The following is a 23,155-nucleotide window of genomic DNA, read 5'->3' on the forward strand; positions in this document are numbered from 1 at the left end:
CATCTGTATATAGTGGCCGCTATGACCTTAGTTCTCTTGGGTACAGATAGGTGGCACTTTCTCCTCAGTGTGAGGTTTTATCATTTCTCTGCCTTTCTCTGAAAGTTATTCTCAAGATCATAAAGATCTGACAGAGAAGATTCATTGTACAGCAAGTGCAAAGAAGTAACTCATCCAAACTTGGGCTGCTATTATATCTTAGCATCTAAAGACTTAGATCTACCAGCTCTGCTATTCTTACTTATTCTTTCTGAGAGAGCTCTAATTTGGGTTGTGTTTTGTTTTTAGATTTACTTATGTGTTTGTTGTGTATGTGTGTATGCCTGATACCTGTGTAGTCTACAAGACATCAGATCTCCTGGGACAGAACAGTTGTGAGGTGCCATGTAAGTGCTGGGTACAGAACCCAGGTTCTGTCTGCTGAGCTGTCTCTGCAGCTCTCATGTATCTTTCCTGCACCTTCTGATTTTATTTTAAAGACAATTGGCATTCTGTTGATGCCATGTAACTTCTTTTAAAAGAATTCTTAATAAGATCATAGGTTGCTCCCCTAAATTCCAGATAGCCCATAATTGTAGCTTGTTTGATACATTGTACTTCATGCTAATAATTTTGATAGCTTGTTAATCAAGTCACAAATGGTAAAAGGTGAGAAAATTCTATTTTCTTTATAGTTAATTTGTGTTTGTTATGGTATCTTAAAATTTCAGGTAGAAAAATTCCTAAAATGGGTTAATGAACGAGTAGATGAGGAGACATCACAGGATTCTCTTTCTCAAAACAAAATGCAAGACACTTGCACAAGCAGTGACTCAGAGGAACAAGACATGTCCTTGGAGAAAGCTGACAACCTGATGGAGACCAGAGATCCAGAACCTGAAAAATGTCAGATCATCTCTTCAGCCACTGAACTTGAAGCAGAAAAGAGTGAAGTAGGCTCCTTAGTAGCAACTGTTCCAGAGAACTGTTCAACTGAAGAAATACCAAACTCTCCCCATGCAGAAACAGAAGGTAAGAATGCATGTGCTTGGGGGCTGGAGAGATGGCTCACTGACTGACTGCTCTTCCGAAGGTCCTGAGTTCAAATCCCAGAAACCACGTGGTGGCTCACAACCATCCATAATGAGATCTGACTCCCTCTTCTGGAGAGTCTGAAGGCAGCTACAGTGTACTTACATATAATAAATAAATAAATAATAAATAAATAAATAAATAAATAAATAAATCGATCAATCAATCAATCAATCAATCAATCTTTAAGGCGGGGGGTGGTGATGGCACATGTCTTTAATTCCAGCACTTGGGAGGCAGAGGCAGGCAGATTTCTGGAGGCCAGCCTGGTCTACAGAGTGAGTTCCAGGACAGCCAGGGCTACACAGAGAGACCCTGTCTTGGAAAAAAACAAACAAACAAAACAAAAATGCATGTGCTTCCCCTTGTATGTCCTTGGTTCCCATTTCCGTAGCACGGATGCCTCTGGATAGTGGGAATGAGCTTATGGCTGTGATCCACCGCTGTGACTGTTCCTCCCTTCACCATGCTGGTTCAAATCAAGATAAACATTATCTGTGTGGACTTTGATCTCTGCTGCCACTCTGTTCCTGGCTGACAGGGCCATATCCCTCTTGAAATTGGTGAAGCACACATTTTCTTCTTGATAATTGTTTTATGTAATGGTTTGAAGGATTTTGATAGAATATCAACAAAATATATTTGTAGTAGTTGGCACTAATAAATACAAAAACTAGTATTTTTAGTGGCCAAATTTCTTTTATTAATAAAGATGAAAGTATTTGATAGAACATCACAGATAAACATTTTTACTTAGTTCATTTTGTGAACTGCTTCATGTTTGTCCTTCTGAAGCAACTATCTATTATGGTCCTTTCCTTTTATGGTTAATAAGAGTAGCCTAGTCTCTTAGTTATGGTTACTGTTTCATTATGAAACATAACTAAAAGGTAGACTAGGGACAAAAGGTTTTATTTATTTGCCTGAATCACGGTCCTTTGAGGGAAGCTGAGGCAGGAACGAGGTAAAAGAGTGCAGAGACCATGAAGGAGTGTTGTTTACTGGATGGCACAGCATGCTTTCTTATAGCATCCAGAACCATGGGGTGGGTCCTCCCACATCACTTACTAAGAAAATAACCCACATACAGGCTTGCCTACATCCTCATCTTATGCAGACACTTTTTCAGGTGACACTCTGTCGGGTGACTCCAGCTTATGTCAATTTGACGCAAAACTATCCGGCATGCTTGGTTTGATTCCTTTACTTTGTGTAGGCACACATGTACCTAAGTCTGTTACCTATCTTCTGCCTTTTTACATAGTAGACTTTGAGTGTTTTTGTGATTGTTCATTACCAGTGTTCTGACAGCTGACATTCATGTGCTACTTGGGTGCTGAGGTGGGTGAAAACAGTACTTTTCTTGCAACACTTAAGGCTATTTGTGATAAGCTGATGGGCAGATTAGGACATTCTCCTATCCTTAAAAACATTTAAGTGTAATAGAGCTCTATTTGTCAACTGTAGCCTTGTTTATATTCTGTACCAATTCTCTTCATGTATTAGCATTGCTGAATGGCTGCTTCTAATCTTCTGGAGACTGAAACCCTAATAATCAATTAATAATGGATTTTTTAAAAATAATTATTGACTGGAACTTGACCATACTCCTGAGACACCTTGTGTTCTCTAGAGTTTATATGGCCAGGGTTAGAACTTAATGGCCCTTGGAAAAATGTTGTCTTGAAATGAAATGTGACCCTGCTGGCAAACCTCAGTTTCTCAGGGGTCTAAAAGCAGGAAGACCACAAGTTCAGCAGTAGTCTGGACAAATTAAATTACCCAGACCCTGTTGATGGGTGGATGAATGGACGCATGCATGATTGATAGATAGATAGATAGATAGATAGATAGATAGATAGATAGATAGATAGATAGATAGATAGATGGCAGACAGACATTTTAAGAAAAATAATTGGGGCTTTAACTCAGTAAGAAAAATGATTGAGGTTATATTATAGCTCAGAAATTGAGTGTTTGTCTACCTCAAGCTTCTAAGTTCAATTCACCAGGACTGCAACAACAAAAAAAAAGAAGAAAAATGTTTACATTTCTGTAATTCACCAACCAAAACAGTGTTGTGGATGTCTACAATTTTATACCTGTATTAGTGCTTTTGGTATATAGGTTGGGTATCCTGTATCTGACGGTGGGGACCAGATGTGTTTTAGGACTCTGGTTTTGGAAGGTTTCAGATGTTTATTCCTTACCTCCCATCAGTGCTAAAAATGAATTTAATAAAGTACTATGCATTTGTCATCTGTTCCTCTTGTAGGAATAAAATTAGAGCTTAGAGGTCTGGAAAGATGGCTCAGCAGTTAAGAGCAGGCTGCTCATCCAGAGGACATGGCTTCGGTTATCAGCACCCATCTGACAGCTTGTAACTGTCTGTAACTCCAGCTCCAGGGGTTCCAATACTGTCCCAAAAATATACATGTAGACAAATCACCAATGCACACAAATAAAAAAGCATTAGAAAGAAAGAGAGAGAAGAGAGACGAAGAAGAAAAAGAAAAAAGAAAGGAAGAGAAAAGAAAAGAAATTAGTAAATTTGCCAGGGACAGTGTGGCAGCAGAGACCAGAGTCCACACAGGCAGTTTTCTCAAGCCGATACATGACAGGCAGGCTGTGATCTGAAGCAGTGGTACTCTGTCGTGCTCTGTGATTCTCTGCATGTGTCACTGCACATGTGGTCTGCTACAATCCAAATTGGTGGTTATTTGATAAAGCTGCTGTTTATGAATTCCTTAGTTCTATTCTCTTTTTATGGTCAGCATCTGTATTATTTTATTTTAGTTGAAATAAAGAAGAAAAAGAAGAAGAACAAGAACAAAAAGATAAATGATCTACCACCTGAAATAGCTTCTGTTCCAGAGCTGGCTAAATACTGGGCCCAGAGATACAGGCTCTTCTCTCGCTTTGATGATGGAATCAAATTGGACAAAGGTAAATAGAATACAGATGTATTGTTTAGCTTAACTTAAAAGCCACTGTAGATTTACAGAAAGTTATAAAACAAAATTTTTATGTCCGTTTTTACCTGGATTCAACTATTTCCAACATTTATAATTTGATCCTGTGTGTGTTGTCTTTTTCTGAACCAGTTGCACATATCATACCACTACCAGTTATTTAGTATGCATTTTCTAACAACAAGGACTTTTGCTGTAATAATAATCAAGACCTGGGATCAGTCCCTCATATAGAAAGAAAATAAAACAAAGATAGTAAGTTATCTCTGTAAGCCATATGTTGTCATAAAGCTGTGTGTTGTGCATTTAGTTGCTGTGTTTTCCTAGCTTCCTGTAATCTGTAGTAGTTCCTCAGACTCTCATGCCCAAGGGTTCACTTGAGCCAGGCAGGTACTCTACCGCTGAGGCACTCCTCCAGCGTGATGTTCATCTTTCAAGGAATGATGGTTCATTACCCTGTGGAGTATCACTCAACTACATGGCTAGACCATCTGTGTTTGAATTTCAGATTTAACTACTATTTGTGGCAAATTATGCAAGGTAACAGAAATATGTAGGTCATTAAAAAGTGCATCTGATAAAGATATACCTAATGCAAAAATATATAATTTAATTATCACTGAAAACTTGAAATTTTTAAACAAATTTTTTATTAGATATTTTCTTCATTTACATTTCAAATGCTATCCCGAAAGCCCCCTATAATCTACGCCCACCCTGCTCCCTAACCCACCGGCTCCCGCTTCCTGGCCCTGGCATTCCCTTGTACTGGGGCATATAAAGTTTGCAAGATCAAGGGCCTCTCCTCCCAAAGATGGCCGACTAGGCCATCTTCTGCTACATATGCAGCTAGAGACACGAGCTCATGGGGGTACTGGTTAGTTCATATTGTTGTTCCACCTATAGGGTTGCAGACCCCTTCAGCTCCTTGGGTACTTTCTCTAGCTCCTCCATTGGGAGCCCTGTGTTCCATCCAATAGCTGACTGTGAGCATCCACTTCTGTATTTGCCAGGCACTGGCATACCCTCACAAGAGACAGCTATATCAGAGTCCTTTCAGCAAAATCTTTCCGGCATATGCAATAGTCTGTGTTTTGAGGCTGATTATGGGATGGATCCCTGGGTGGGGCAGTCTCTAGATGGTCCATCCTTCCATCTCAGCTCCACACTTTGTCTCTGTAACTGCTTCCATGGGTATTTTGTTCCCTATTCTAAGGAGGGAAAAAGTATCCACAGTTTGGTCTTCCTTCTTCTTGTGTTTCATGTGTTTTTCAAATTGTATCTTGGGTATTCTAAGTTTCTAGGCTAATACCCACTTATCAGTGAGTGCATATCATGTGAGTTCTTTTGTGATTGGGTTACCTCACTCAGGATGGTATCCTCCAGATCCATAATTCCATAGGAATTTCATAAATTCATTGTTTTTAATAGCTGAGTAGTACTCCATTGTGTAGATGTACCACATTTTCTGTATCCATTCCTCTGTTGAGGGGCATCTGGGTTCTTTCCAGCTTCTGGTTATTATAAATAAGTCTGCTATGAACATAGTGGAGCATGTGTCCTTATTACCTACCAGTTGGAATATCTTCTGGATATATGCCCAGGAGAGGTATTGCGGGATCCTCCAGTAGTACTATGTCCATTTTCTAAGGAACCTCCAGACTGACTTCCAGAGTGGTTGTACAAGCTTGCAATCCCACCAACAATCAAGGAGTGTCTCTCTTTCTCCTCATCCTCACCAGCATCTGCTGTCCCTGAATTTTTGATCTTAGCCATTCTGACTGGTGTGAGGTGGAATCTCAGGGTTGTTTTGATTTACATTTCCCTGATGATTAAGGATGTTGAACATTGAAAACTTGAATTCTTCATTGACTTTTCCTTCTCTCATTTGTTTGTTTAATGTACGATTACTTTGTTTTCATGTATACCAGAAGAGAGAATCAGATTTCATTAAAGTGAGATAAAGGGAAGGGGATTGCTGGCAATTGAGCTCCAGACCTCTGGAAGAACAGCCAGTGCTCTTAACACTGAACCATCTCTTCAAGGTCCATGTCTGCCCTACTCTCCATGATCTTAAAAGACTTAATTTAGTCTCAGAGACTGACACTCATTTTCATATTGAGACTAAATATCTCTCTTTGTTAACTGTCACAACCAGGAGGTCTTGATCTGTTGGGAAGTTTAAGTGATTCTATGCCTCATGTATAATTTGTAAAATAGTGAGCACTATAGAAAGTACATGGGAATTTATTAGGAGAAAAACGACTGAAAAACAAAATATTCAGTGGAGTTTAGACTTCTTCAAGTAATGAAGAGCCATTTAAAGTTTTAGTAAGTAGTAAGAACAGGAACACTTGCCCATTATTTTTTTTTTCAAAGAAATTTATTTCTGAGAAATGTAGGCTCTTTCTGGTAAAAAGGGAGGGTGGTGGTATTTCCCTCCAGGTAAGTATAATTTCATTTCTGAACATGACAATGGCTCTGCTATTCCTTCTTTGCTAAAAGCAGCCTCTCCTACTGCTCTTTGCTTTTTCTGACATTTAAAAACATGTAAATTGGGCATGTACACCATGGACAGACATACATGAAGGCAAAGCACTCAAAAATAATAATAAAAATGTAACCGCAGAGTTTTCAACCTGTATCCTAATTTCCAGATGACAACTCGAAAGTTTATTAATTATTAGTAAATGTTAGGCCTTAAGCTAGGTTTGTTCCTTGACTAGTTCACAACTCAATCAGCCCATTTATACTAATATTTCTGCCACATGGCTGGTTACCTCCTCAGTTTCATATATTCCCCGAGTCCTCCTGGTGCAGGTAGCAAAACTATTTTCCCGAGTTCCTCTCAGATGTCTCACTTTCTAATCCTGTCTCAGCTTATTGACCATCAGACTTTTATTGAAAGGTGATGCTTTTACACAGTGCGCAAGAGATTATCCCTACATAAAAAAATCTTTGAATGTATGTAAATGTTGCCAAAGTGTTAAAAACTGAGTCCTGTTCATTATAAATAAAATACTCGAGAAAGTCGCCATAGTACAGGAAGCAGCTAGCCAGTTAGAACTTGCCAGTTCCCATAGCTGATAAGCAGTAGTTAATGCTGCAAACAGAAAAACAGAAACAGTATAGGTGTATTTGATTACTAGAGAAATTCATTCTACAAATTAATCAGGAAGCAGCAACTTCGTAGGGCCTTTCTCTAAAGTGAGGCAATTTGTATTCTTATGAGTATATGTGCAGATTGCACCTGAGTATGGAGAAGAGAAGAGGGAGTGGATCTGATAGAGCTCAAGTTAGGACCCACCAGGTCCCTTACAAGAACAGTGCAAGCTTATAACTGAGCTCCTAAGCACTAAGCCATCTCTCTGGGTTTTTTTTTAACTTGCAATATGTTTTCTTTTTCACGCTTGAATTCTTGGCATCTCACATTTTACGAACTGTTCTCCCTTTACAGAGGGCTGGTTTTCAGTCACTCCTGAGAAGATTGCTGAACACATTGCTGGCCGTGTCAGTCAGGCCTTCAGATGTGACGTTGTAGTAGATGCTTTCTGTGGAGTTGGAGGAAATACCATTCAGTTTGCCTTAACCGGGAAAAGAGGTAATTTAGCCATTTATGGCAGAGGACCATTTCATTTCCAGTTTATGCAGAGAATATTCTTACTTTTGTTCATATCTTTGGTGAGATTTAATATGTAGTAATTTTATACCAATATTTAAAACTGTAGCTTGCTATGTTTAACAGTCTTACATAATATGTTTAGCAAGTATTTCATATGTATTTATTTAGTCACCAGTCATAAATTATATCTTTTACTATCTTAATTTCACAGATAAATGGAGACATAGAAAGATAAGGTAATTGCGCAGGATTTTACAGACATGTCTACTGTAATCTGGTGCCGAGATTCTAGCAGTCTATAAAAACAATAATGGGTAATGCTTCTTAGAATTGAAGAGTAATGGATAAGGAGAAGAGGCTTTATCTCGAGTTCAGTAGTTTTATGACTTTTGACCTAATTCAACTTTGAAGGACACCTTGAATTCACATAGTCTTATGATACTTTTCACTGAAAAATCCCAAAGTTCCAAAAATTCTGACTGTTCGGACCAGTGACTTAGCTCAGGGAGCAAGGGCTCTTGCCACTACACACATAAATAAATAAGTAAATAAACGTTATTAAAAATTAGAGGAGGGCTGGGGAGATATCTCAGCCATTAAAGGCTCACAACTACAATATAAATCACTGGCTTGTCCTCATGGACTACAGTGATGCAAACAAGTACTCGGGTGACAAGGAGGAAGGCTGCAAAACTGAAATGAGCTACAGAGACACCAGAACCCTCCCTCCAAAAAATTTTTTATAAATACTTAGGAGTCAAGGTTTAGCCTAGAAACGCCCTAACCTGCAGGGTACTGGATTTGTGACTCCTGTCTCTTATATCCCAGAGCTTTAGAGCAGAGCTTAAAATATAGAAGACTCATACTCTAAAGATACTTTCCCCTTTATCTTAATATTAGACCTACCCGAGGATGGTGGCTTTGATTTTAGTGGATTTTAGCAGAATCTCATAATTTATATGAACTTTTTAATGTTAATTGAGAAGCAAAATATAAATCTGGAAACAGAGTCTAGAAGTCAGAAAAAGATGGACTGAATTTGCCTATTCATTTCAAGACCAGAGCAGGTAATCTGGGACCTTGATTCTACTACTTTTGTGTTCCAGGCATGTATGACACGTGCTAAGTTTATATGGTCTCACAGTACCTGGATAAAAGCAGTTCTGAGGCTTACCAGATCAATAATTATTTTCTTGTCTTCTACTAATTCAGTATTTCAGAATTCTCAAGTGATTTTTTTTTCAAGTAAGCCATGTGTGTGTGTGTGTGTGTGAACTGAAAATATTTTTCCTCAAAAGTTATCAAACTCATCCTTTTTGGCATTTTATTTTAAGACAGTGGTAAAATATCTGTACCATGATAAAGCAAGTCTGGAAATTTTCTGTAAATAAGAAAGAGCATGCATATACTAGATTAGTTTCTTAATTAGAAAGGCTTGTTGCCAGGGCTTATGTAGCTTGGCACACATTTGGTAAAGAAATGTGTAATGTGTCCTAAAAGAAGGCTAGTACCATGTTCTTATTGTCAACTCCCTCTGTAGCAGCAGTTCTCAACCTTAATGGACTTAATGGAGTCAATCAGATATCCTGCATATATCCGATATTTACATTCTAATGCATAAGAGCAAAGTTACAATTATGAAATAGCAGCAAAATGTTATGGTTGGGGCTCATGACAGCATGCAGAACTGTTTTTAGAGGATTGCTGTGTTAGGAAGGCTGAGAACCACTGCTCCCTAGCTCTTGGTGTCATTTCATCACTAGACCCTGAGAAGAAAAGGAAGCAAGTAGCTAACACTAGCTAACACTGCCTCTTCCTGGTGCTGTGATACCATAGTCTGTACCCTGACAGCATGTAGGGTTAGGAGTAATGACTCATTTTAAGGAAATTAGTCTTTTCTGAAAGCCAGCATTTAACTCTACATGTAAGTAGTAGCATTTGTAAGCATTCAGTGCTTTAACTGAAATAGCTCCCGCCAACCCCTCCCCTCAAAGGCCATTTACACTTTGGGAGATGACTGGACAAAACAATATGGAAATCTGTTCTTTAAATGTTTTCTTGGTACAACTATATGTGAGCCTTTTTTTTTTAAGATTTATTTATTTATTATATCTAAGTACACAGTAGCTGTCTTCAGTCACTCCAGAAGAGTGCGCCAGATCTCATTACGGATGGTCGTGAGCCACCATGTGGTTGCTGGGATTTGAACTCTGGACCTTCGGAAAAGGAGTCGGGTGCTCTTACCCACTGAGCCATCTCACCAGCCCGAGCCTTTTTAATTTAAATAAATTTTAACTAAAATTGTATTTGTGTGTCTTAAATCTTTTTTTTTAATGTGTTTTATTCAGAAAGCCATCTCATTGTCAACTTGTTTTTCTATTTTTTAGTGATTGCTATTGATATCGACCCTGTTAAAATTGATCTTGCTCGGAATAATGCTGAAGTTTATGGGATAGCAGATAAAATAGAGTTTATCTGTGGAGATTTCCTGCTCTTGGCTCCATGTTTAAAAGCTGATGTTGTGTTCCTAAGTCCACCTTGGGGAGGGCCAGATTATGCTACTGCAGAGACCTTCGACATTAGGACAATGATGTCTCCTGATGGATATCCTTTGGAAGTCCTAATAGTTTTATGTAAATGCTTGCAGAGAGGAAAGTAGTGGCTGTGTGTGTGTGCATGCGTGTCTGTGTGTATTTGTACACGTGCACATGGGTGGGTGTGTGTGTGTGTGTGTTTGCGTGTGTAGGAAGTCAGTATAAAGAAAAAGTATAAGCTAATCACATTTGATAAATTCCATTATATTTTACACACAAAAAAAATATATATACAGCCTTCCAACTGGCTCAACTATTAAACACTTGCTGCACTAACCTGGCAACTGAGTCCCAGAACCCATGTAAAGGTGCAAGTAGAGAGTTATCCTCCAATACACCCAGGAATTACATGTATACACACTGTAATAGTAATAACAAAAACTTTACAAGCAACTATAACAATTATGTGTTGGGTGATCAATAGGTGTACTATCTATAGCTGTATCTAGACCTTTGTTACTATTTAATTTTGCTGTTATAAAGCAAGAGATCAGCCATAGTTCCTGCAGAATGAAGAAAAGAAAGTGGGTTCCTAGGGTTTTATGAAATGGTTGACAGGATGGCTGCTGATTAATGGTACATGAATTCATGCTGCACAGCCAAATGCCCAAGATATACAGATCTTACAGTGCTACAGAACTTGCATTGAGAAGAAACAGATGTATTTATTATTTGAGATTAGTAGGAACCTCAGGTCTCTGGGTAATGATCTTCACCTCACAGTGCCTTATACTAAAGCAGCTACATCCTTTAACCTACCAGGGTGCTGTTGTTGCTGGATTCCAAATCATGTATCTGATGTTTTGGATTTTAAATATGTACCTTTTTGTTGCTTACAAAAGTGTACTTGGTTAGTGACAAGTAATGAGCATCTCTTCACTCAGAAATTTAACTTCTTACCCTTAACTGTTCTTCACCTTTGAAATTTTCAGGCTTTCCCAGAAGATCACTAATAATATTGTTTATTTTCTTCCAAGAAATGCTGATATTGACCAGGTAAGCCATTACTAAGGAAATTCTGTACACCTCTACTTAATGGGTAATTAATTGCCTTACCAGAGAACCTGCTGTGAGAAGTCCCTAACTGATGTCTTACATCCCTCCACCACCACAGCTCCTGAGAAGGAGATGATATCACTAGGGTTTTATGAAGATGGATTGACAGGATGACCAGTTATGTCATGTTACAGGTGCTGCATGGCAACCATCCAAGGCCTGCCTTTCTGTATTTTGGAAAATAGTAACTCAGTTAAAGAGACGAGATCTTAGGAAGGTGTAGAGGTTCATAATTCCAGTACTCGGCAGAATCAGGAGGGTTCCTGTGAGTAGTAAGGAGAAAAAAAGAAGGAAGCAAGTGTCCTTTAGCTTAAACCAGAACAGTTTCACTGTCCTCACGTCTCTTGTTCTTTTACTGGAACACCTGTTTACATCATGCTGGCCCTCTGTGATTTTAGTGTGTTAGACTTTACTTTCTCCTTCCTAATCTCCCAGTCTGTCCCTTCAACTCATGGCTATTCATTCCTTATAAAGTTAGGTGTGTGTATTTTACCTGTGTTTTCTCTGTCTTATCTAAGACTCTCATAGTTTTAGTTGAATAGATTTCTCCAACCACTGGCCCACTCAGGATAATGCTGACCTACTGACAAAAATTGTCTGGTATATTTTCCAGGGTGAGGCCCAAGCATAAATTGTTCTAGCTTTCCAAGTAGTTCTAGTGTGCTCCATAGTTGAGATTCTCTGGGTTATAAAAGGAGTACGTGAAAAGCTAGCACTTAGACTGAAGTAGAGGAAATGTAAACTCTGGCTTCCCTTCTGTCATCTATTTATAATCTACTTGTCCCAGCATTAAGCTTCCCAAGACAGTGTATATGAATGTCACTTGCATTCTTTGGAGCTGTGAGTTTCCAACATCAGCCTTCACATTGAACATATTCCTTGTGTAACTACTTTCTAGACTTAGGCACCCACGATACTCCAAAGCTGTCTCCTAAGAGGCTGTATGATCTGTGTAGTCCTAGTACATGCAGACAAACTCACTTGGGTATTTTGTAGCAATGGGAAAACACACACACACACACACCCTCCCCAAATAGGGTTTTCCATGCCCTGATTGTAGACCAGGCTGGCCTCAAACTCAGAGATCCACCTGCCTACCTGCCTGTAATTCCCAGAATTGATATTAAAGGTGTGTGCCAACATTGCCTGGCTAGAAGCCACATTTCAGTATGAAAATTTAGTGATTAAATTTCTTTTGACACAAAGAAAAATTAGCTTGCTTTTTACTTTTGTTTTTGTGCTTAAAACTTGTCAGAATTAGACTTGTAGAAACTGGGAAGATGGTTCAATTGGTAAACAAAGGAAGACACCTGCTATCAACCTCTGGCCTCCACACAGCATGTACCCCACTCCCTTGTGTCCCACTTGTATGTGAGTACTCATATAAACACAAGCACACAGTACTAAACTGCCTAGTCCTTCATGTTTTCTGCCTCTAGAGGGAGTAATGAGGCTAGAAAATGATAAAGGAAATGACTTGGTACGAAGTGTAGATGGAATGAACTGCAATGGGAAGTCACTTTTTTTTTTAAGAGAGAAAATATATCTGTGTGAGGTTTTTAAAATGAAAAAAGATTGAGTAATAAAAGCTTGAAAGAGTGTGAAGAGTTGGTTATGAATCTGCTGTCTGAATTCATAAATGTATCTTTAGCAGACATTAAATTCCATTTCAGAGAGGTTATGCTATGTCCTACTGACTGCCAAGCTGAGTATGCAGATAGAGCCTGGCTTAGGAATCGTTTGTGTAGGAGATGGTACCCATTGATTTTTTTTTTTTTTTTAAGCTGGGGAAATCTTTTTCTGGGTTTCCTATTTCCTTGACCTCTCGTTCCCCTTTTCCTTGTGGAGTCATTCTAGATCATGCGTCCTTTGCTATCATACACTCACTGTAAAACCAGAACTAATTTGTTCAAAACATCTTTTTGTGAGAGGCTCTGTGGAAATAGGTATTAATCAGAAATTGCGACCTACAGAAATAGGTATCTATCAAAACCACACAAAGCCAGGGCCTTGGGTCTGGCGCGGAGAGACCACCGTTTGAATTGTGTCTTGCTGCTGCTGCTGCTGCTTCCTGTTCCCTGCTGTTTGCCTTCATTTCTCTCCCTTAAGTCTCAAGCCCAGGCAGCACTGGTTTTGCAGTCACCACACATGGCAAACATGAAAACTTCATTTAAAGGTGTAAGCCTATGTAGTAGAGAGGGATGCCTCTCAATATATCAGTTATCTAAGGAGAGCTGCATGCAGCAGGTTCAGACACCGTTTATATTTGAAATCTGTGTGAGAGCATAAGATAATGAGAACAGGCCCCTCAGCCCTTGTGGTGTAGTAACCCTTTCTTCATTTGCTTTCAAAACCACACAAAACTGCAGCACTTAGACTCTTCAGTTCAGATTAAGCACTTAGATCATGTTCATGCTGATTCACATAACAGGGTAACACTGAGCAGCCTCCCTACAATTGTGTTAGAGTAAACGTGGTGGCTGGAGAGGAGGCCCAGCAACTAAGAGCACTGGCTGCTCTTTAGGAGCTAGGCTTTAATTCCCAGCACCCACATGCTCAAAACTGGGTATAACACCCTCTTCTGGCCTCTTCAGGTACTGCACATTCATACACAGGTACACAGACATTTGTGCAGAATACTAATCCATACACATAAAAATAAGATACACCTGTAGCCATCCACCAGACAACTCCTGACCCTTCTCTAGGATAACCCCACCCTCTCTAGCTCTTTGAGATGTATATCCTAATAATACCTATTTTATTTCAAACATCTGTATTCTCTTTGGCTTTTAAAGTTTTTTCTATAGGAGGCTGAAAGTATAGCTAAGTGGTAGATTGTATTAGTATGTATAAGTCCCTGGGCTCAATCCATAGTATCAAAACTGAATTCTATTCCATATGTAGTTCAGGGGATGGGTGGCTGCTAATTACTAAGCTATATCATCACCCCCTATAGTTGATGTTCGTTGGTATATAGGTAAGAAGATAGGTAAAGAATAAGGATGTTTTTGAAAATATTCCTAAGGGTTTTTTTTTTTTTAACTATGTCTGAATGTATGGAATGTAGATGGGGTGGCACACGGAGGCCAGAAGAGGGCACCAGATCCCTTAGAACTGGGGTTACAGATGTGAGCCACCCAACATAGGTGCTGGAATCAAACTCAAGATCAGCAAGTGCTTTTAACCTCTGAGCCACTTCTTCAGGCCTGAAAACATTAAAAACAAAAACAAACAAACAAACAAAAAACCTTGCTGTGTAGAATCTAGTACTATGTATCTGAACAACTAGAACTATTAACCAATAAAAGAGCCTCTTAAATGATACTGCTAAGTGGTAAATACCTAAATTCAGTTTATTAGCATTTTTGAAGTGGAAAATTAGTTTCTAAATGTTAGAATTAATGAAAGATTGTAACAAAATATTCTGATTTAAACTAATAGTAGAAATATATTTTAAAACTATTCATGTGGTGAACAGCGTAAAGTCATTCCAGCAGGTGGAAGACTCTTACTCCAGCCCCAGAAACATAAAAGAGCTAAGGTGGGGTTGGTGTGTGGAGAGACTGTGGACTTGAGACAATTGAACTTGAAAATAACTAGCCTTGCAACTTGGAGTACACAGACATTCACTCCTCCTTCTGAAATAGCTGCCACATTGTAGATGTATACAGTATGCCAGCTGGGTGGGTAGTGCCCCTAGGGTTCATAAGGAGAGTCTTCTGCCCATTTAACTAGATTATTCCAACACTGTAGAATATGCATGTGAGGTTATCAGCCTGAGGAAGTTTAGTGATTTGCCCAGTCATTCTGCCACACAGTGGCAGAGCCAGCACCTCAGCAACTTGCTGCATCCCATGGAATATTTACTGCTGAGAAAAACAAAATTCACTACATACCTCAATAGTTATTTACCATGAGATTGGCGGTGATAATTAGAAACTGATTAGGATAGGGTGAGCAAAAGAAATTATATAAAAGAATTTCTGGGTTTTCTGCCTAGCCTGACAACCTGAGTTTAATGTCCTGAACCCACATGGTAGAAGAAAAAAAGACTTCTCCAAGTTGTCCTCTTGACTAACACATACATGATAGTCCACATGCCCTCACACAAGTGATAACTGATGTACTTTAAATTTGAGAACCTGTAAATCAGTTCTAGTCATTTCTGTTTGATTTAAAAAAAAAAAAAAAAAAAAAAAAAAGACAATAGAATGCTACGACCAAGTAGCATTTGTTGCTGGGCCTTACCAGGTGTCTAGATCAACTATTCTTGTGCAGATAGAGAACTGTGTTGTCTTTATTAGCCCTCTTATCTTTGAATTTGAATTCATCAAGCCCTTTCTTTGTCTTTTGAATTTCCTGCTAGACAGTTAGGTCAGTGTTGTGCATCCCTGCACTATATATGTGATCTTTCTCCAGAAAGACACTGAAACAGAAGGGCCTCCAAAAACATCAGGATTCCCAATAGTTCATGTGTTATGCATTGTGTAAGTTGTTAAACTCAAGAACCACCTTTTGTGTATCTAGGATCACATTGTCGTAGCCAGTAAGGGACAAAGCTGCAGAGCTAGGTACCAGTCACCTTAAAATCAAAGATTTGTTTAAGTGTAGAAATTTCATTCCTGTTATCATGTGCAGGAAAATGGAGCTGATTAAGTTTGAATGTTGCCTAGTTATCCACAGATAAAATGTTTTCATCTTTGACTCTCCCCCCACCCCCCACCCCCACCCCTTCTGGTCTTACATTGTTACTAGTTAGATGTAACAAAGGGACAACCACGACTAATGAGGAAGGCCGTGGCTTGGCCCTTCTTCTGCCTGTGGATTCTGACCTGAAAATGAAGGTGCTTGTCACTGTCACCTATGTCACTAGTCTCTGGTAATGGTAGAGGTCAAGCCCAAGCCTCACACACAAAATTTTTTTATAGTAGTTCATTTATGAAAGTTAGTATTTGATTTTTAAATCTGTCTTCACATCATTCATCTTCAGTTGTCTTCAGTTTGATCTTTTTTCTCATTTCTCCTTTCCTAGCATTGCCTGAAATAAGATTTCAGTGATGGGAACTCAGTCCTTAGCTCTAATTGTAGCCCAAAATAATTGTTGGTGTTCTTAAGTGTACATGAGGATGACCCAGAAGGACAGATAGTATGCACATATGTACAGATGCATGTGGAGGTCAGAAGAGGACATAAGATCCTTTGGAACTGGAGTTACAGGTGGTTGTGAGCTGCTCTGTGTGCTGGAAACTGGACTGTTGTCTTCTGGTTCTCTCTACTGCCCTTGGCATTGCTATCGATCATGCTAACGTTTAGGTGTTGTGCCAGAAGCATGGAATGGAGTCTTGTTCATTCACCACCTCCTGTCCTGCCTTTGCTGGATGTTCTCTCTTCTCAATTCATTACACCTTCAGAAGTGAGGAACATTTGTCAGTTAAACCTGCTAGTGGAAAAAGGTCAGCTCAAACTTGACATCATTACTTTGCTTGAATCACAGTATTCATTTATAAATTTAGTTCATGGCTCATTTAATTTTTAATGTATATGTGGTTGAAAAAGCAAGATAGTCTAAGGTTCGAAATTTTAATCAGAACACTTGAGAAGAGCATGTTAACTTAGATTTTCTTTCTCTATACTGGGTAGGTTAGTTTTCCCATTCTGTGCCTGCAGATAGACCTGGCGCTAGGAACATAACTAAGTTCTGTGACCATGAGCATTCCTGAAGGCAAATACTGTGTTTGGCTCTGTCTTGTGCTCCACTCTACTCTCGATAAGTAATTGTTGAGTGATTTAGGAACTCTTGCTCTTAACTAGTCCAGAGTTCCCTCATGTAAGAACCCTAAAAAGTTCAGAGAAGAAAGCACTATTTAACCTTGAGATTACTATTTATGGTTATAAGAAATAATTATTTTAGTCTCTTTAATTTTGGAGGGAGGGTTGAAAATGTAACTTCCTTGAACAACTTGTTTTGTTTTAGTTGTGTGTGACCCTGGAGCTCCTGGAGACTCATCAGTCTCCATCCGTCTCCATGCCTGAGGTGTTGTGGATGCTACACTATTACACCCTGATTTTCAAGCCAATTCTGTTAGGACCCAGATCACCAAACACGTGCAGTGAATGCTTTCCCCCACAGAATCCTCTATCTGGCCTTTTTAAAATCATAGCCATGTTGGCCTGAAGCTCGCAGTGTTCCTTCTTCCTCAGCCGCCTAAAGATTGAGACTGTAGTTATGCACCACCACACCTGGCTTTGGTGTTCTTTCAAGAACAGTTCATGCAGATCTGGAGATATAGCTCAAGGATAGAGTGTTTGCCTAGCATCTGTAGAGCTCAGAATTATATCTGCAGGGCCGCAGTAGTTATGAAGGGAGGTGTATATCATAGAATGACCTATTTTTATATCAGAGTTGTTTTCTAACAGGAAGGTGAAATGATAACTTTAAAGTATGCTCACCAGTAAAACCCAGTCATTTTTCTTAGCCTCCACCAAGTGTCTTGGTGTGTAGTGTGCTGAGATCAAGTCCTGTCAGCCTTTGAATCCAGACTATTTTTGAGAACCTTTCTTTACAAAATACACAACTTGAGTTTTGCCAATGGTAGTTAACGGGGCTTAATTTATACCTTCTCACAGAACTTGGGACTCCCCTTCTACTACTTTGACTCCTGTCTGGGTCTGTCCACTTTATTCCCCAATTCCTGAATCTTACCAACCTGGTAATGTCATCTCTGATAAATAAGAGTGTAGAGAAGATCAGTAAATCTCCTAAAATGTTGGGTGCTGGGTGGAAATGCACCTGTGTAAGAACTTAGCGTTCTTATTTGCAGGTTTGAACTGTGACAAAAACCAGTGCAAGTATTATGAAAGCAAAAGGCTCCTTAGCAGATAAGTATTCCTATTGGCCAGTTATTTGATTAGCATTTTTAATATTAACTCTGAAAGAGTGAATGCTTTTAGCTCCTTGAGTCAATAGCTATATTTTGTAGACTTCAAAGTCACTGATACAGACACAAACATAAATATATTTAAGAATCAAAATAACACAAAATAACAATGGGTAGAAGAAGTAATTAAAGATAGAGAACACAAAAGAGATAATTAGAAAAGTGTCACCTCTACTCAAAACCCAGTAGATATTGTTGAGCAATTAAGAGAGTAGAAGGAAGATGATAACCTGAAGAAGAAAAGAGTTCTTAGGAGTGGGTGATGGTACTCTGTGTGAAGGTGCCTGCCACCAAGCCTGACCATCTAAGTTCAATTCCTGGGAACCATGTGGTGGGAGGAGGAGAGAGCTGACCCACACAAGTTGGCTTCCACATACAAAGAAAACAACTAGATGATGATGATGAGGAGGAGGAGGAGGAGCTTCTTAGGAAAGGGCATTCTTAAATGTCTATCCTAAATAGACATTGCAGTTTTCATCCATTTTCTCTTCTTCTTTAGTTTGTGGCATTGGAGAGATGGCATCTTTAGAATGCATAGCTTAGTGATATGACTCATGTCAAAGGAGTCCAAAGGAAGTGTTTCTATTAAAAAATACTTGGCAAGCAGTGAATGAGGTGCTTCTTTATATGAAAGACTTACATAAAGTCTTCCTCTATTGATGGTATAGGTTAGAGATGGGGTCTTCCTCTATTGATGGTGTAGGTTAGAGATGGGGTCTTCCTCTATTGATGGTGTAGGTTAGAGATGGGGTCTTCCTCTATTGATGGTATAGGTTAGAGATGGGGTCTTCCTCTATTGATGGTATAGGTTAGAGATGGGGTCTTCCTCTATTGATGGTATAGGTTAGAGATGGAGTCTTCCTCTATTGATGGTGTAGGTTAGAGATGGGGTCTTCCTCTATTGATGGTATAGGTTAGAGATGGGGTCTTCCTCTATTGATGGTATAGGTTAGAGATGGAGTCTTCCTCTATTGATGGTGTAGGTTAGAGATGGGGTCTTCCTCTATTGATGGTATAGGTTAGAAATGGGGTCTTCCTCTATTGATGGTGTAGGTTAGAGATGGGGTCTTCCTCTATTGATGGTGTAGGTTAGAGATGGGGTCTTCCTCTATTGATGGTGTAGGTTAGAGATGGGGTCTTCCTCTATTGATGGTATAGGTTAGAGATGGGGTCTTCCTCTATTGATGGTATAGGTTAGAGATGGGGTCTTCCTCTATTGATGGTATAGGTTAGAGATGGGGTCTTCCTCTATTGATGGTATAGGTTAGAGATGGGGTCTTCCTCTATTGATGGTATAGGTTAGGGATGGGGTCTTCCTCTATTGATGGTATAGGTTAGAGATGGAGTCTTCCTCTATTGATGGTGTAGGTTAGAGATGGGGTCTTCCTCTATTGATGGTATAGGTTAGAAATGGGGTCTTCCTCTATTGATGGTGTAGGTTAGAGATGGGGTCTTCCTCTATTGATGGTGTAGGTTAGAGATGGGGTCTTCCTCTATTGATGGTGTAGGTTAGAGATGGGGTCTTCCTCTATTGATGGTATAGGTTAGAGATGGGGTCTTCCTCTATTGATGGTATAGGTTAGAGATGGGGTCTTCCTCTATTGATGGTATAGGTTAGAGATGGGGTCTTCCTCTATTGATGGTATAGGTTAGGGATGGGGTCTTCCTCTATTGATGGTATAGGTTAGAGATGGGGTCTTCCTCTATTGATGGTGTAGGTTAGGGGATGGGGTCTCTTTTGAAAGTCTGTGTTCAGCATGGTAATGGGTATGTTTAATCTTAGGAAGCAGGGGCAGGATGAGTTTGAGGACAATCTGGTCTACATAAGGAGTGGGCCAGCCAGAGCTATTTAATGAGACCATGCCAAAAGGGAGGAAGGATGGAGGGGGAGGGGAGAGAGAGGGAGAGAGAGATCCCGCTCATGTGCATGACTTGTGTATGTGCTTTTCCTGGCAGGTGGCATCCTTGGCTGGGCTTGGAGGACAAGTGGAAATAGAACAGAACTTTCTTAACAACAAGTTAAAGACCATCACTGCATACTTTGGTGACCTGATCAGAAGACCAGCACTTCTGAAGACCAGCACTTCTGAAGCGGAAGTGTGATACTGTAAAGCACAGAGAGATCATGTGGAGTGAGGATGTATGACATTCAAGTGAGAGACAGGAGGAAGGCCTTCCTAGGTTCTTTAATACTGTGTGCACATGTGATGTGGAAAACTCCGAGTTTTAAAGGATGCTAATGAAGTGGTTTGAGATCTTTAGGTAATGGTAATGGATCTGTGTTGTACACTTTAAAACAGCATCAGGGCAAGGTGATAGTGGTGCCTGCAATCCCAGCACTTCAGAAAGATCATGAGTTCAAGCTCATGCTGTGCTTCCTAACAAATCAAGGCTGGCCTGAGCTACATGAGATCTTGCCACAAAAAAGAAAAAAATCATAAAAAGTCTAGGCATATCCCTGTGCTTAAATTAAGTACATCTGTATATGTATTTGTTTTCATTCTTTAACTGTTTTAGCTTAACATCTTTGTGTCTGTGTAAGTAATTATTAGTTTTTTAAAATATAAAGAAAAACAAAGCAATTCTACCTACACGTGTAATCCCTATTGAAATAATGTTACCAATTTAATGCTAACACAGAAAAAGTAAAACTCCCACCACCTAACCTACCTTCTTTTCAGCTATCTAAAGCTAATCACAGTTAGCAGGACTTTGCTTTTTAACTTTTTTATTACATTTTTATTTTGTCTATATGTGCATGCATGCGTGTGTGTAGAGGTCAGAGGACAACTTGCTAGAGTCCATTCTCTACTTACACCATGTGGGTTCCTGGGAATCAAGTTAAAGTCATTAGACTTTATAACCAGAGCCTTTACCTACTGAGCCAACCCATTGGTCCCCTCTTAATTCTTCTGAAGAAAAGATCGCAGTATAACAGTGTACCCCGGTGCACTTCTCCATTGATGCACTCACTGTGCGTTCATTGCCTTCCCTTTGTGGATACTTAATGTATAGTATATGAAATAATTGCTTTTGTGAGAGAGAGAATGTGTTTGTGCGCAAGAGAGATGTGCGTGTGTGCATGTGTGTGCGCCTACTTTGACCCAAGTCCAGGGAAGAGTGTTGGATTCCTTATAGCTGGAGTTACAGATGGTTATGAGCTGTCAAATGTGGGTACTGGGAAATGCACTTGGGTCCTCTGGAAGTGGAAGTAAGTTCTCTCTCCAGCCCAAGATGGGCTTTTTAATCAGTGTTTTTGCTTTTCTGTTTTGGTATGGTTTTGTTGTTATTGTTTTGTTTTGTCTTGTTTTGTTTTTTTGTATACCCAGGCTGGCCTCATACTTTGTGTGTAACTCAGAGTGACTTTGAGCTCCTAACCCTTCTGGCTCCACCTACTGCACCTGGCTTATCAGAGTATCTTGAAAGCCATTCTATTTCAGTTCATACATGTCAATCTACCTCGTGTTTTAAATGGCTATTTTGTATTCCATCATCTATATATATAAACTAGTTCCCTACTGAGAGGCACCCAAGCTGTTTTTATGGTTTTATCGTTACCAACTGTTTATGCACTGTCTTTCCTTACAATATTTGCTGTTGAACAAGTATTTCAGTTGGTAAGTTTCTAGAAGTTACACCACTGGGCTTTTGTACATTTCAGTCTCGATAAAAAGACTAAATTGCTTCAATAAAATTGAACTTGCTTTTAGGCTTATCTCAAATTTTGTTTTATTTTTTGCTTTAACCAGATTTATTTTTAAAGCTTTGTGTGTATGTGCGAGTGCTACCTATACAGATGCCCTCAGGAGCCAGAAGAGGGTGTCAGATCTCCTGGAATAGAAGTTACAAGTGGATGTGAGTCCCTAAAATGTGTGGGTTCTTAACTCTCCAGCACACAACCTTTTACTTAGTCATGTATGAAATAATGTAATATAGAAGGTAATGTTTTTAATGTTTTGTTAAAGATTGCAGTCTACAGTGTGCCTCCATGTGAACCAATAAAGCAGGAATATCAGGTTAAGGTTAATGGACTATATTCCAAAGACAGAAACAAGGGAAGCCATTCAGAAATGTACAGCAAGAGTGTGAGGCAGATGGAAATTGTTGAAAACAATTCCAACTGTGAACCAAAATGAGGAAAGCCCATTTAGATCCAGTTGCGGCTGCAGAACAGTTTAGCATTGAGAAGGGTTTCCTAGAACTGAAGAGATGACTCTGTGGTTAAGAGTGAGTACTGTTCATGCAGAGGACCTAAGTTCACTTTCCAGCACTCAGATGCCATCTGGAGAGGAAACCCACTGTGTAAAACTGAGTACATGGAACAATCAACTTAGCATATCTGATTCAGCTGTTCGCCATCTCAGGCTGCGAGACAATCTGGAGAGAGACATATGTAGAGCAAGAGTGCCTACACTTCAGAGAGCAGGGAGAGGTAGCCTCACCAATACCTGAAAGCAGACATCATCAAATAATAAATTAAGATAATAAAGAGTTCAGTAGCTGAGTGTCCTGGCTAGTTTTGTAACAGTTGACACAAGCAAGAGTCACTTGGAGATGAGGGAGCTTCAACTGAGAATGTCTTAATAAGATCAGGCTTTATGCAGGCCTGTGGGATGTTAGTGATTGATGTGACCACCAGCCCATTGTGTTTGAGGCCATCCCTGGGCTGGTGGTCAAAGAACGATGAACAAGGCAGTAAGCAGCCCTCCATGGCTAAAGCATCACCTGCTAGGTTCCTCCTGCAGTTCTTGCATTTTTGCTCTGATTTCCTTCAGTGATGGTGTGCACGTGGCAATGTAAGCCAAATAAACCCTTTTCTAACCAATTTGCTCCTGGTCATAGTGTATCATCATAGCAATAGTCACCCTAACTAGGACACTGGGCCAGAAGACTGCAGTA

General features: G+C 39.6%; 1 protein-coding gene across 2 annotated transcripts in view; it reads left to right on the forward strand.

The window, feature by feature from the left end:
* Nucleotides 1-21,978, forward strand: part of Tgs1 (trimethylguanosine synthase 1) — a 41,784-nt gene extending 19,806 nt beyond the window's left edge. For both annotated transcript variants that reach the window (XM_006537558.3, NM_054089.4), the window contains 6 exons: nt 711-1,011; nt 3,868-4,017; nt 7,501-7,644; nt 10,053-10,269; nt 11,177-11,255; nt 20,213-21,978. In XM_006537558.3, the coding sequence (XP_006537621.1) occupies nt 711-1,011; nt 3,868-4,017; nt 7,501-7,644; nt 10,053-10,269; nt 11,177-11,255; nt 20,213-20,359 (1,038 nt within the window). In that variant the 3' untranslated portion in view covers nt 20,360-21,978. The remainder of the gene's footprint in view (nt 1-710; nt 1,012-3,867; nt 4,018-7,500; nt 7,645-10,052; nt 10,270-11,176; nt 11,256-20,212) is intronic.
* The last annotated feature ends 1,177 nt before the right edge of the window (nt 21,979-23,155 follow it).

Source organism: Mus musculus, chromosome 4 (genome assembly GCF_000001635.26).
Source record: "Mus musculus strain C57BL/6J chromosome 4, GRCm38.p6 C57BL/6J".
Lineage (NCBI taxonomy): Eukaryota > Metazoa > Chordata > Mammalia > Rodentia > Muridae > Mus > Mus musculus.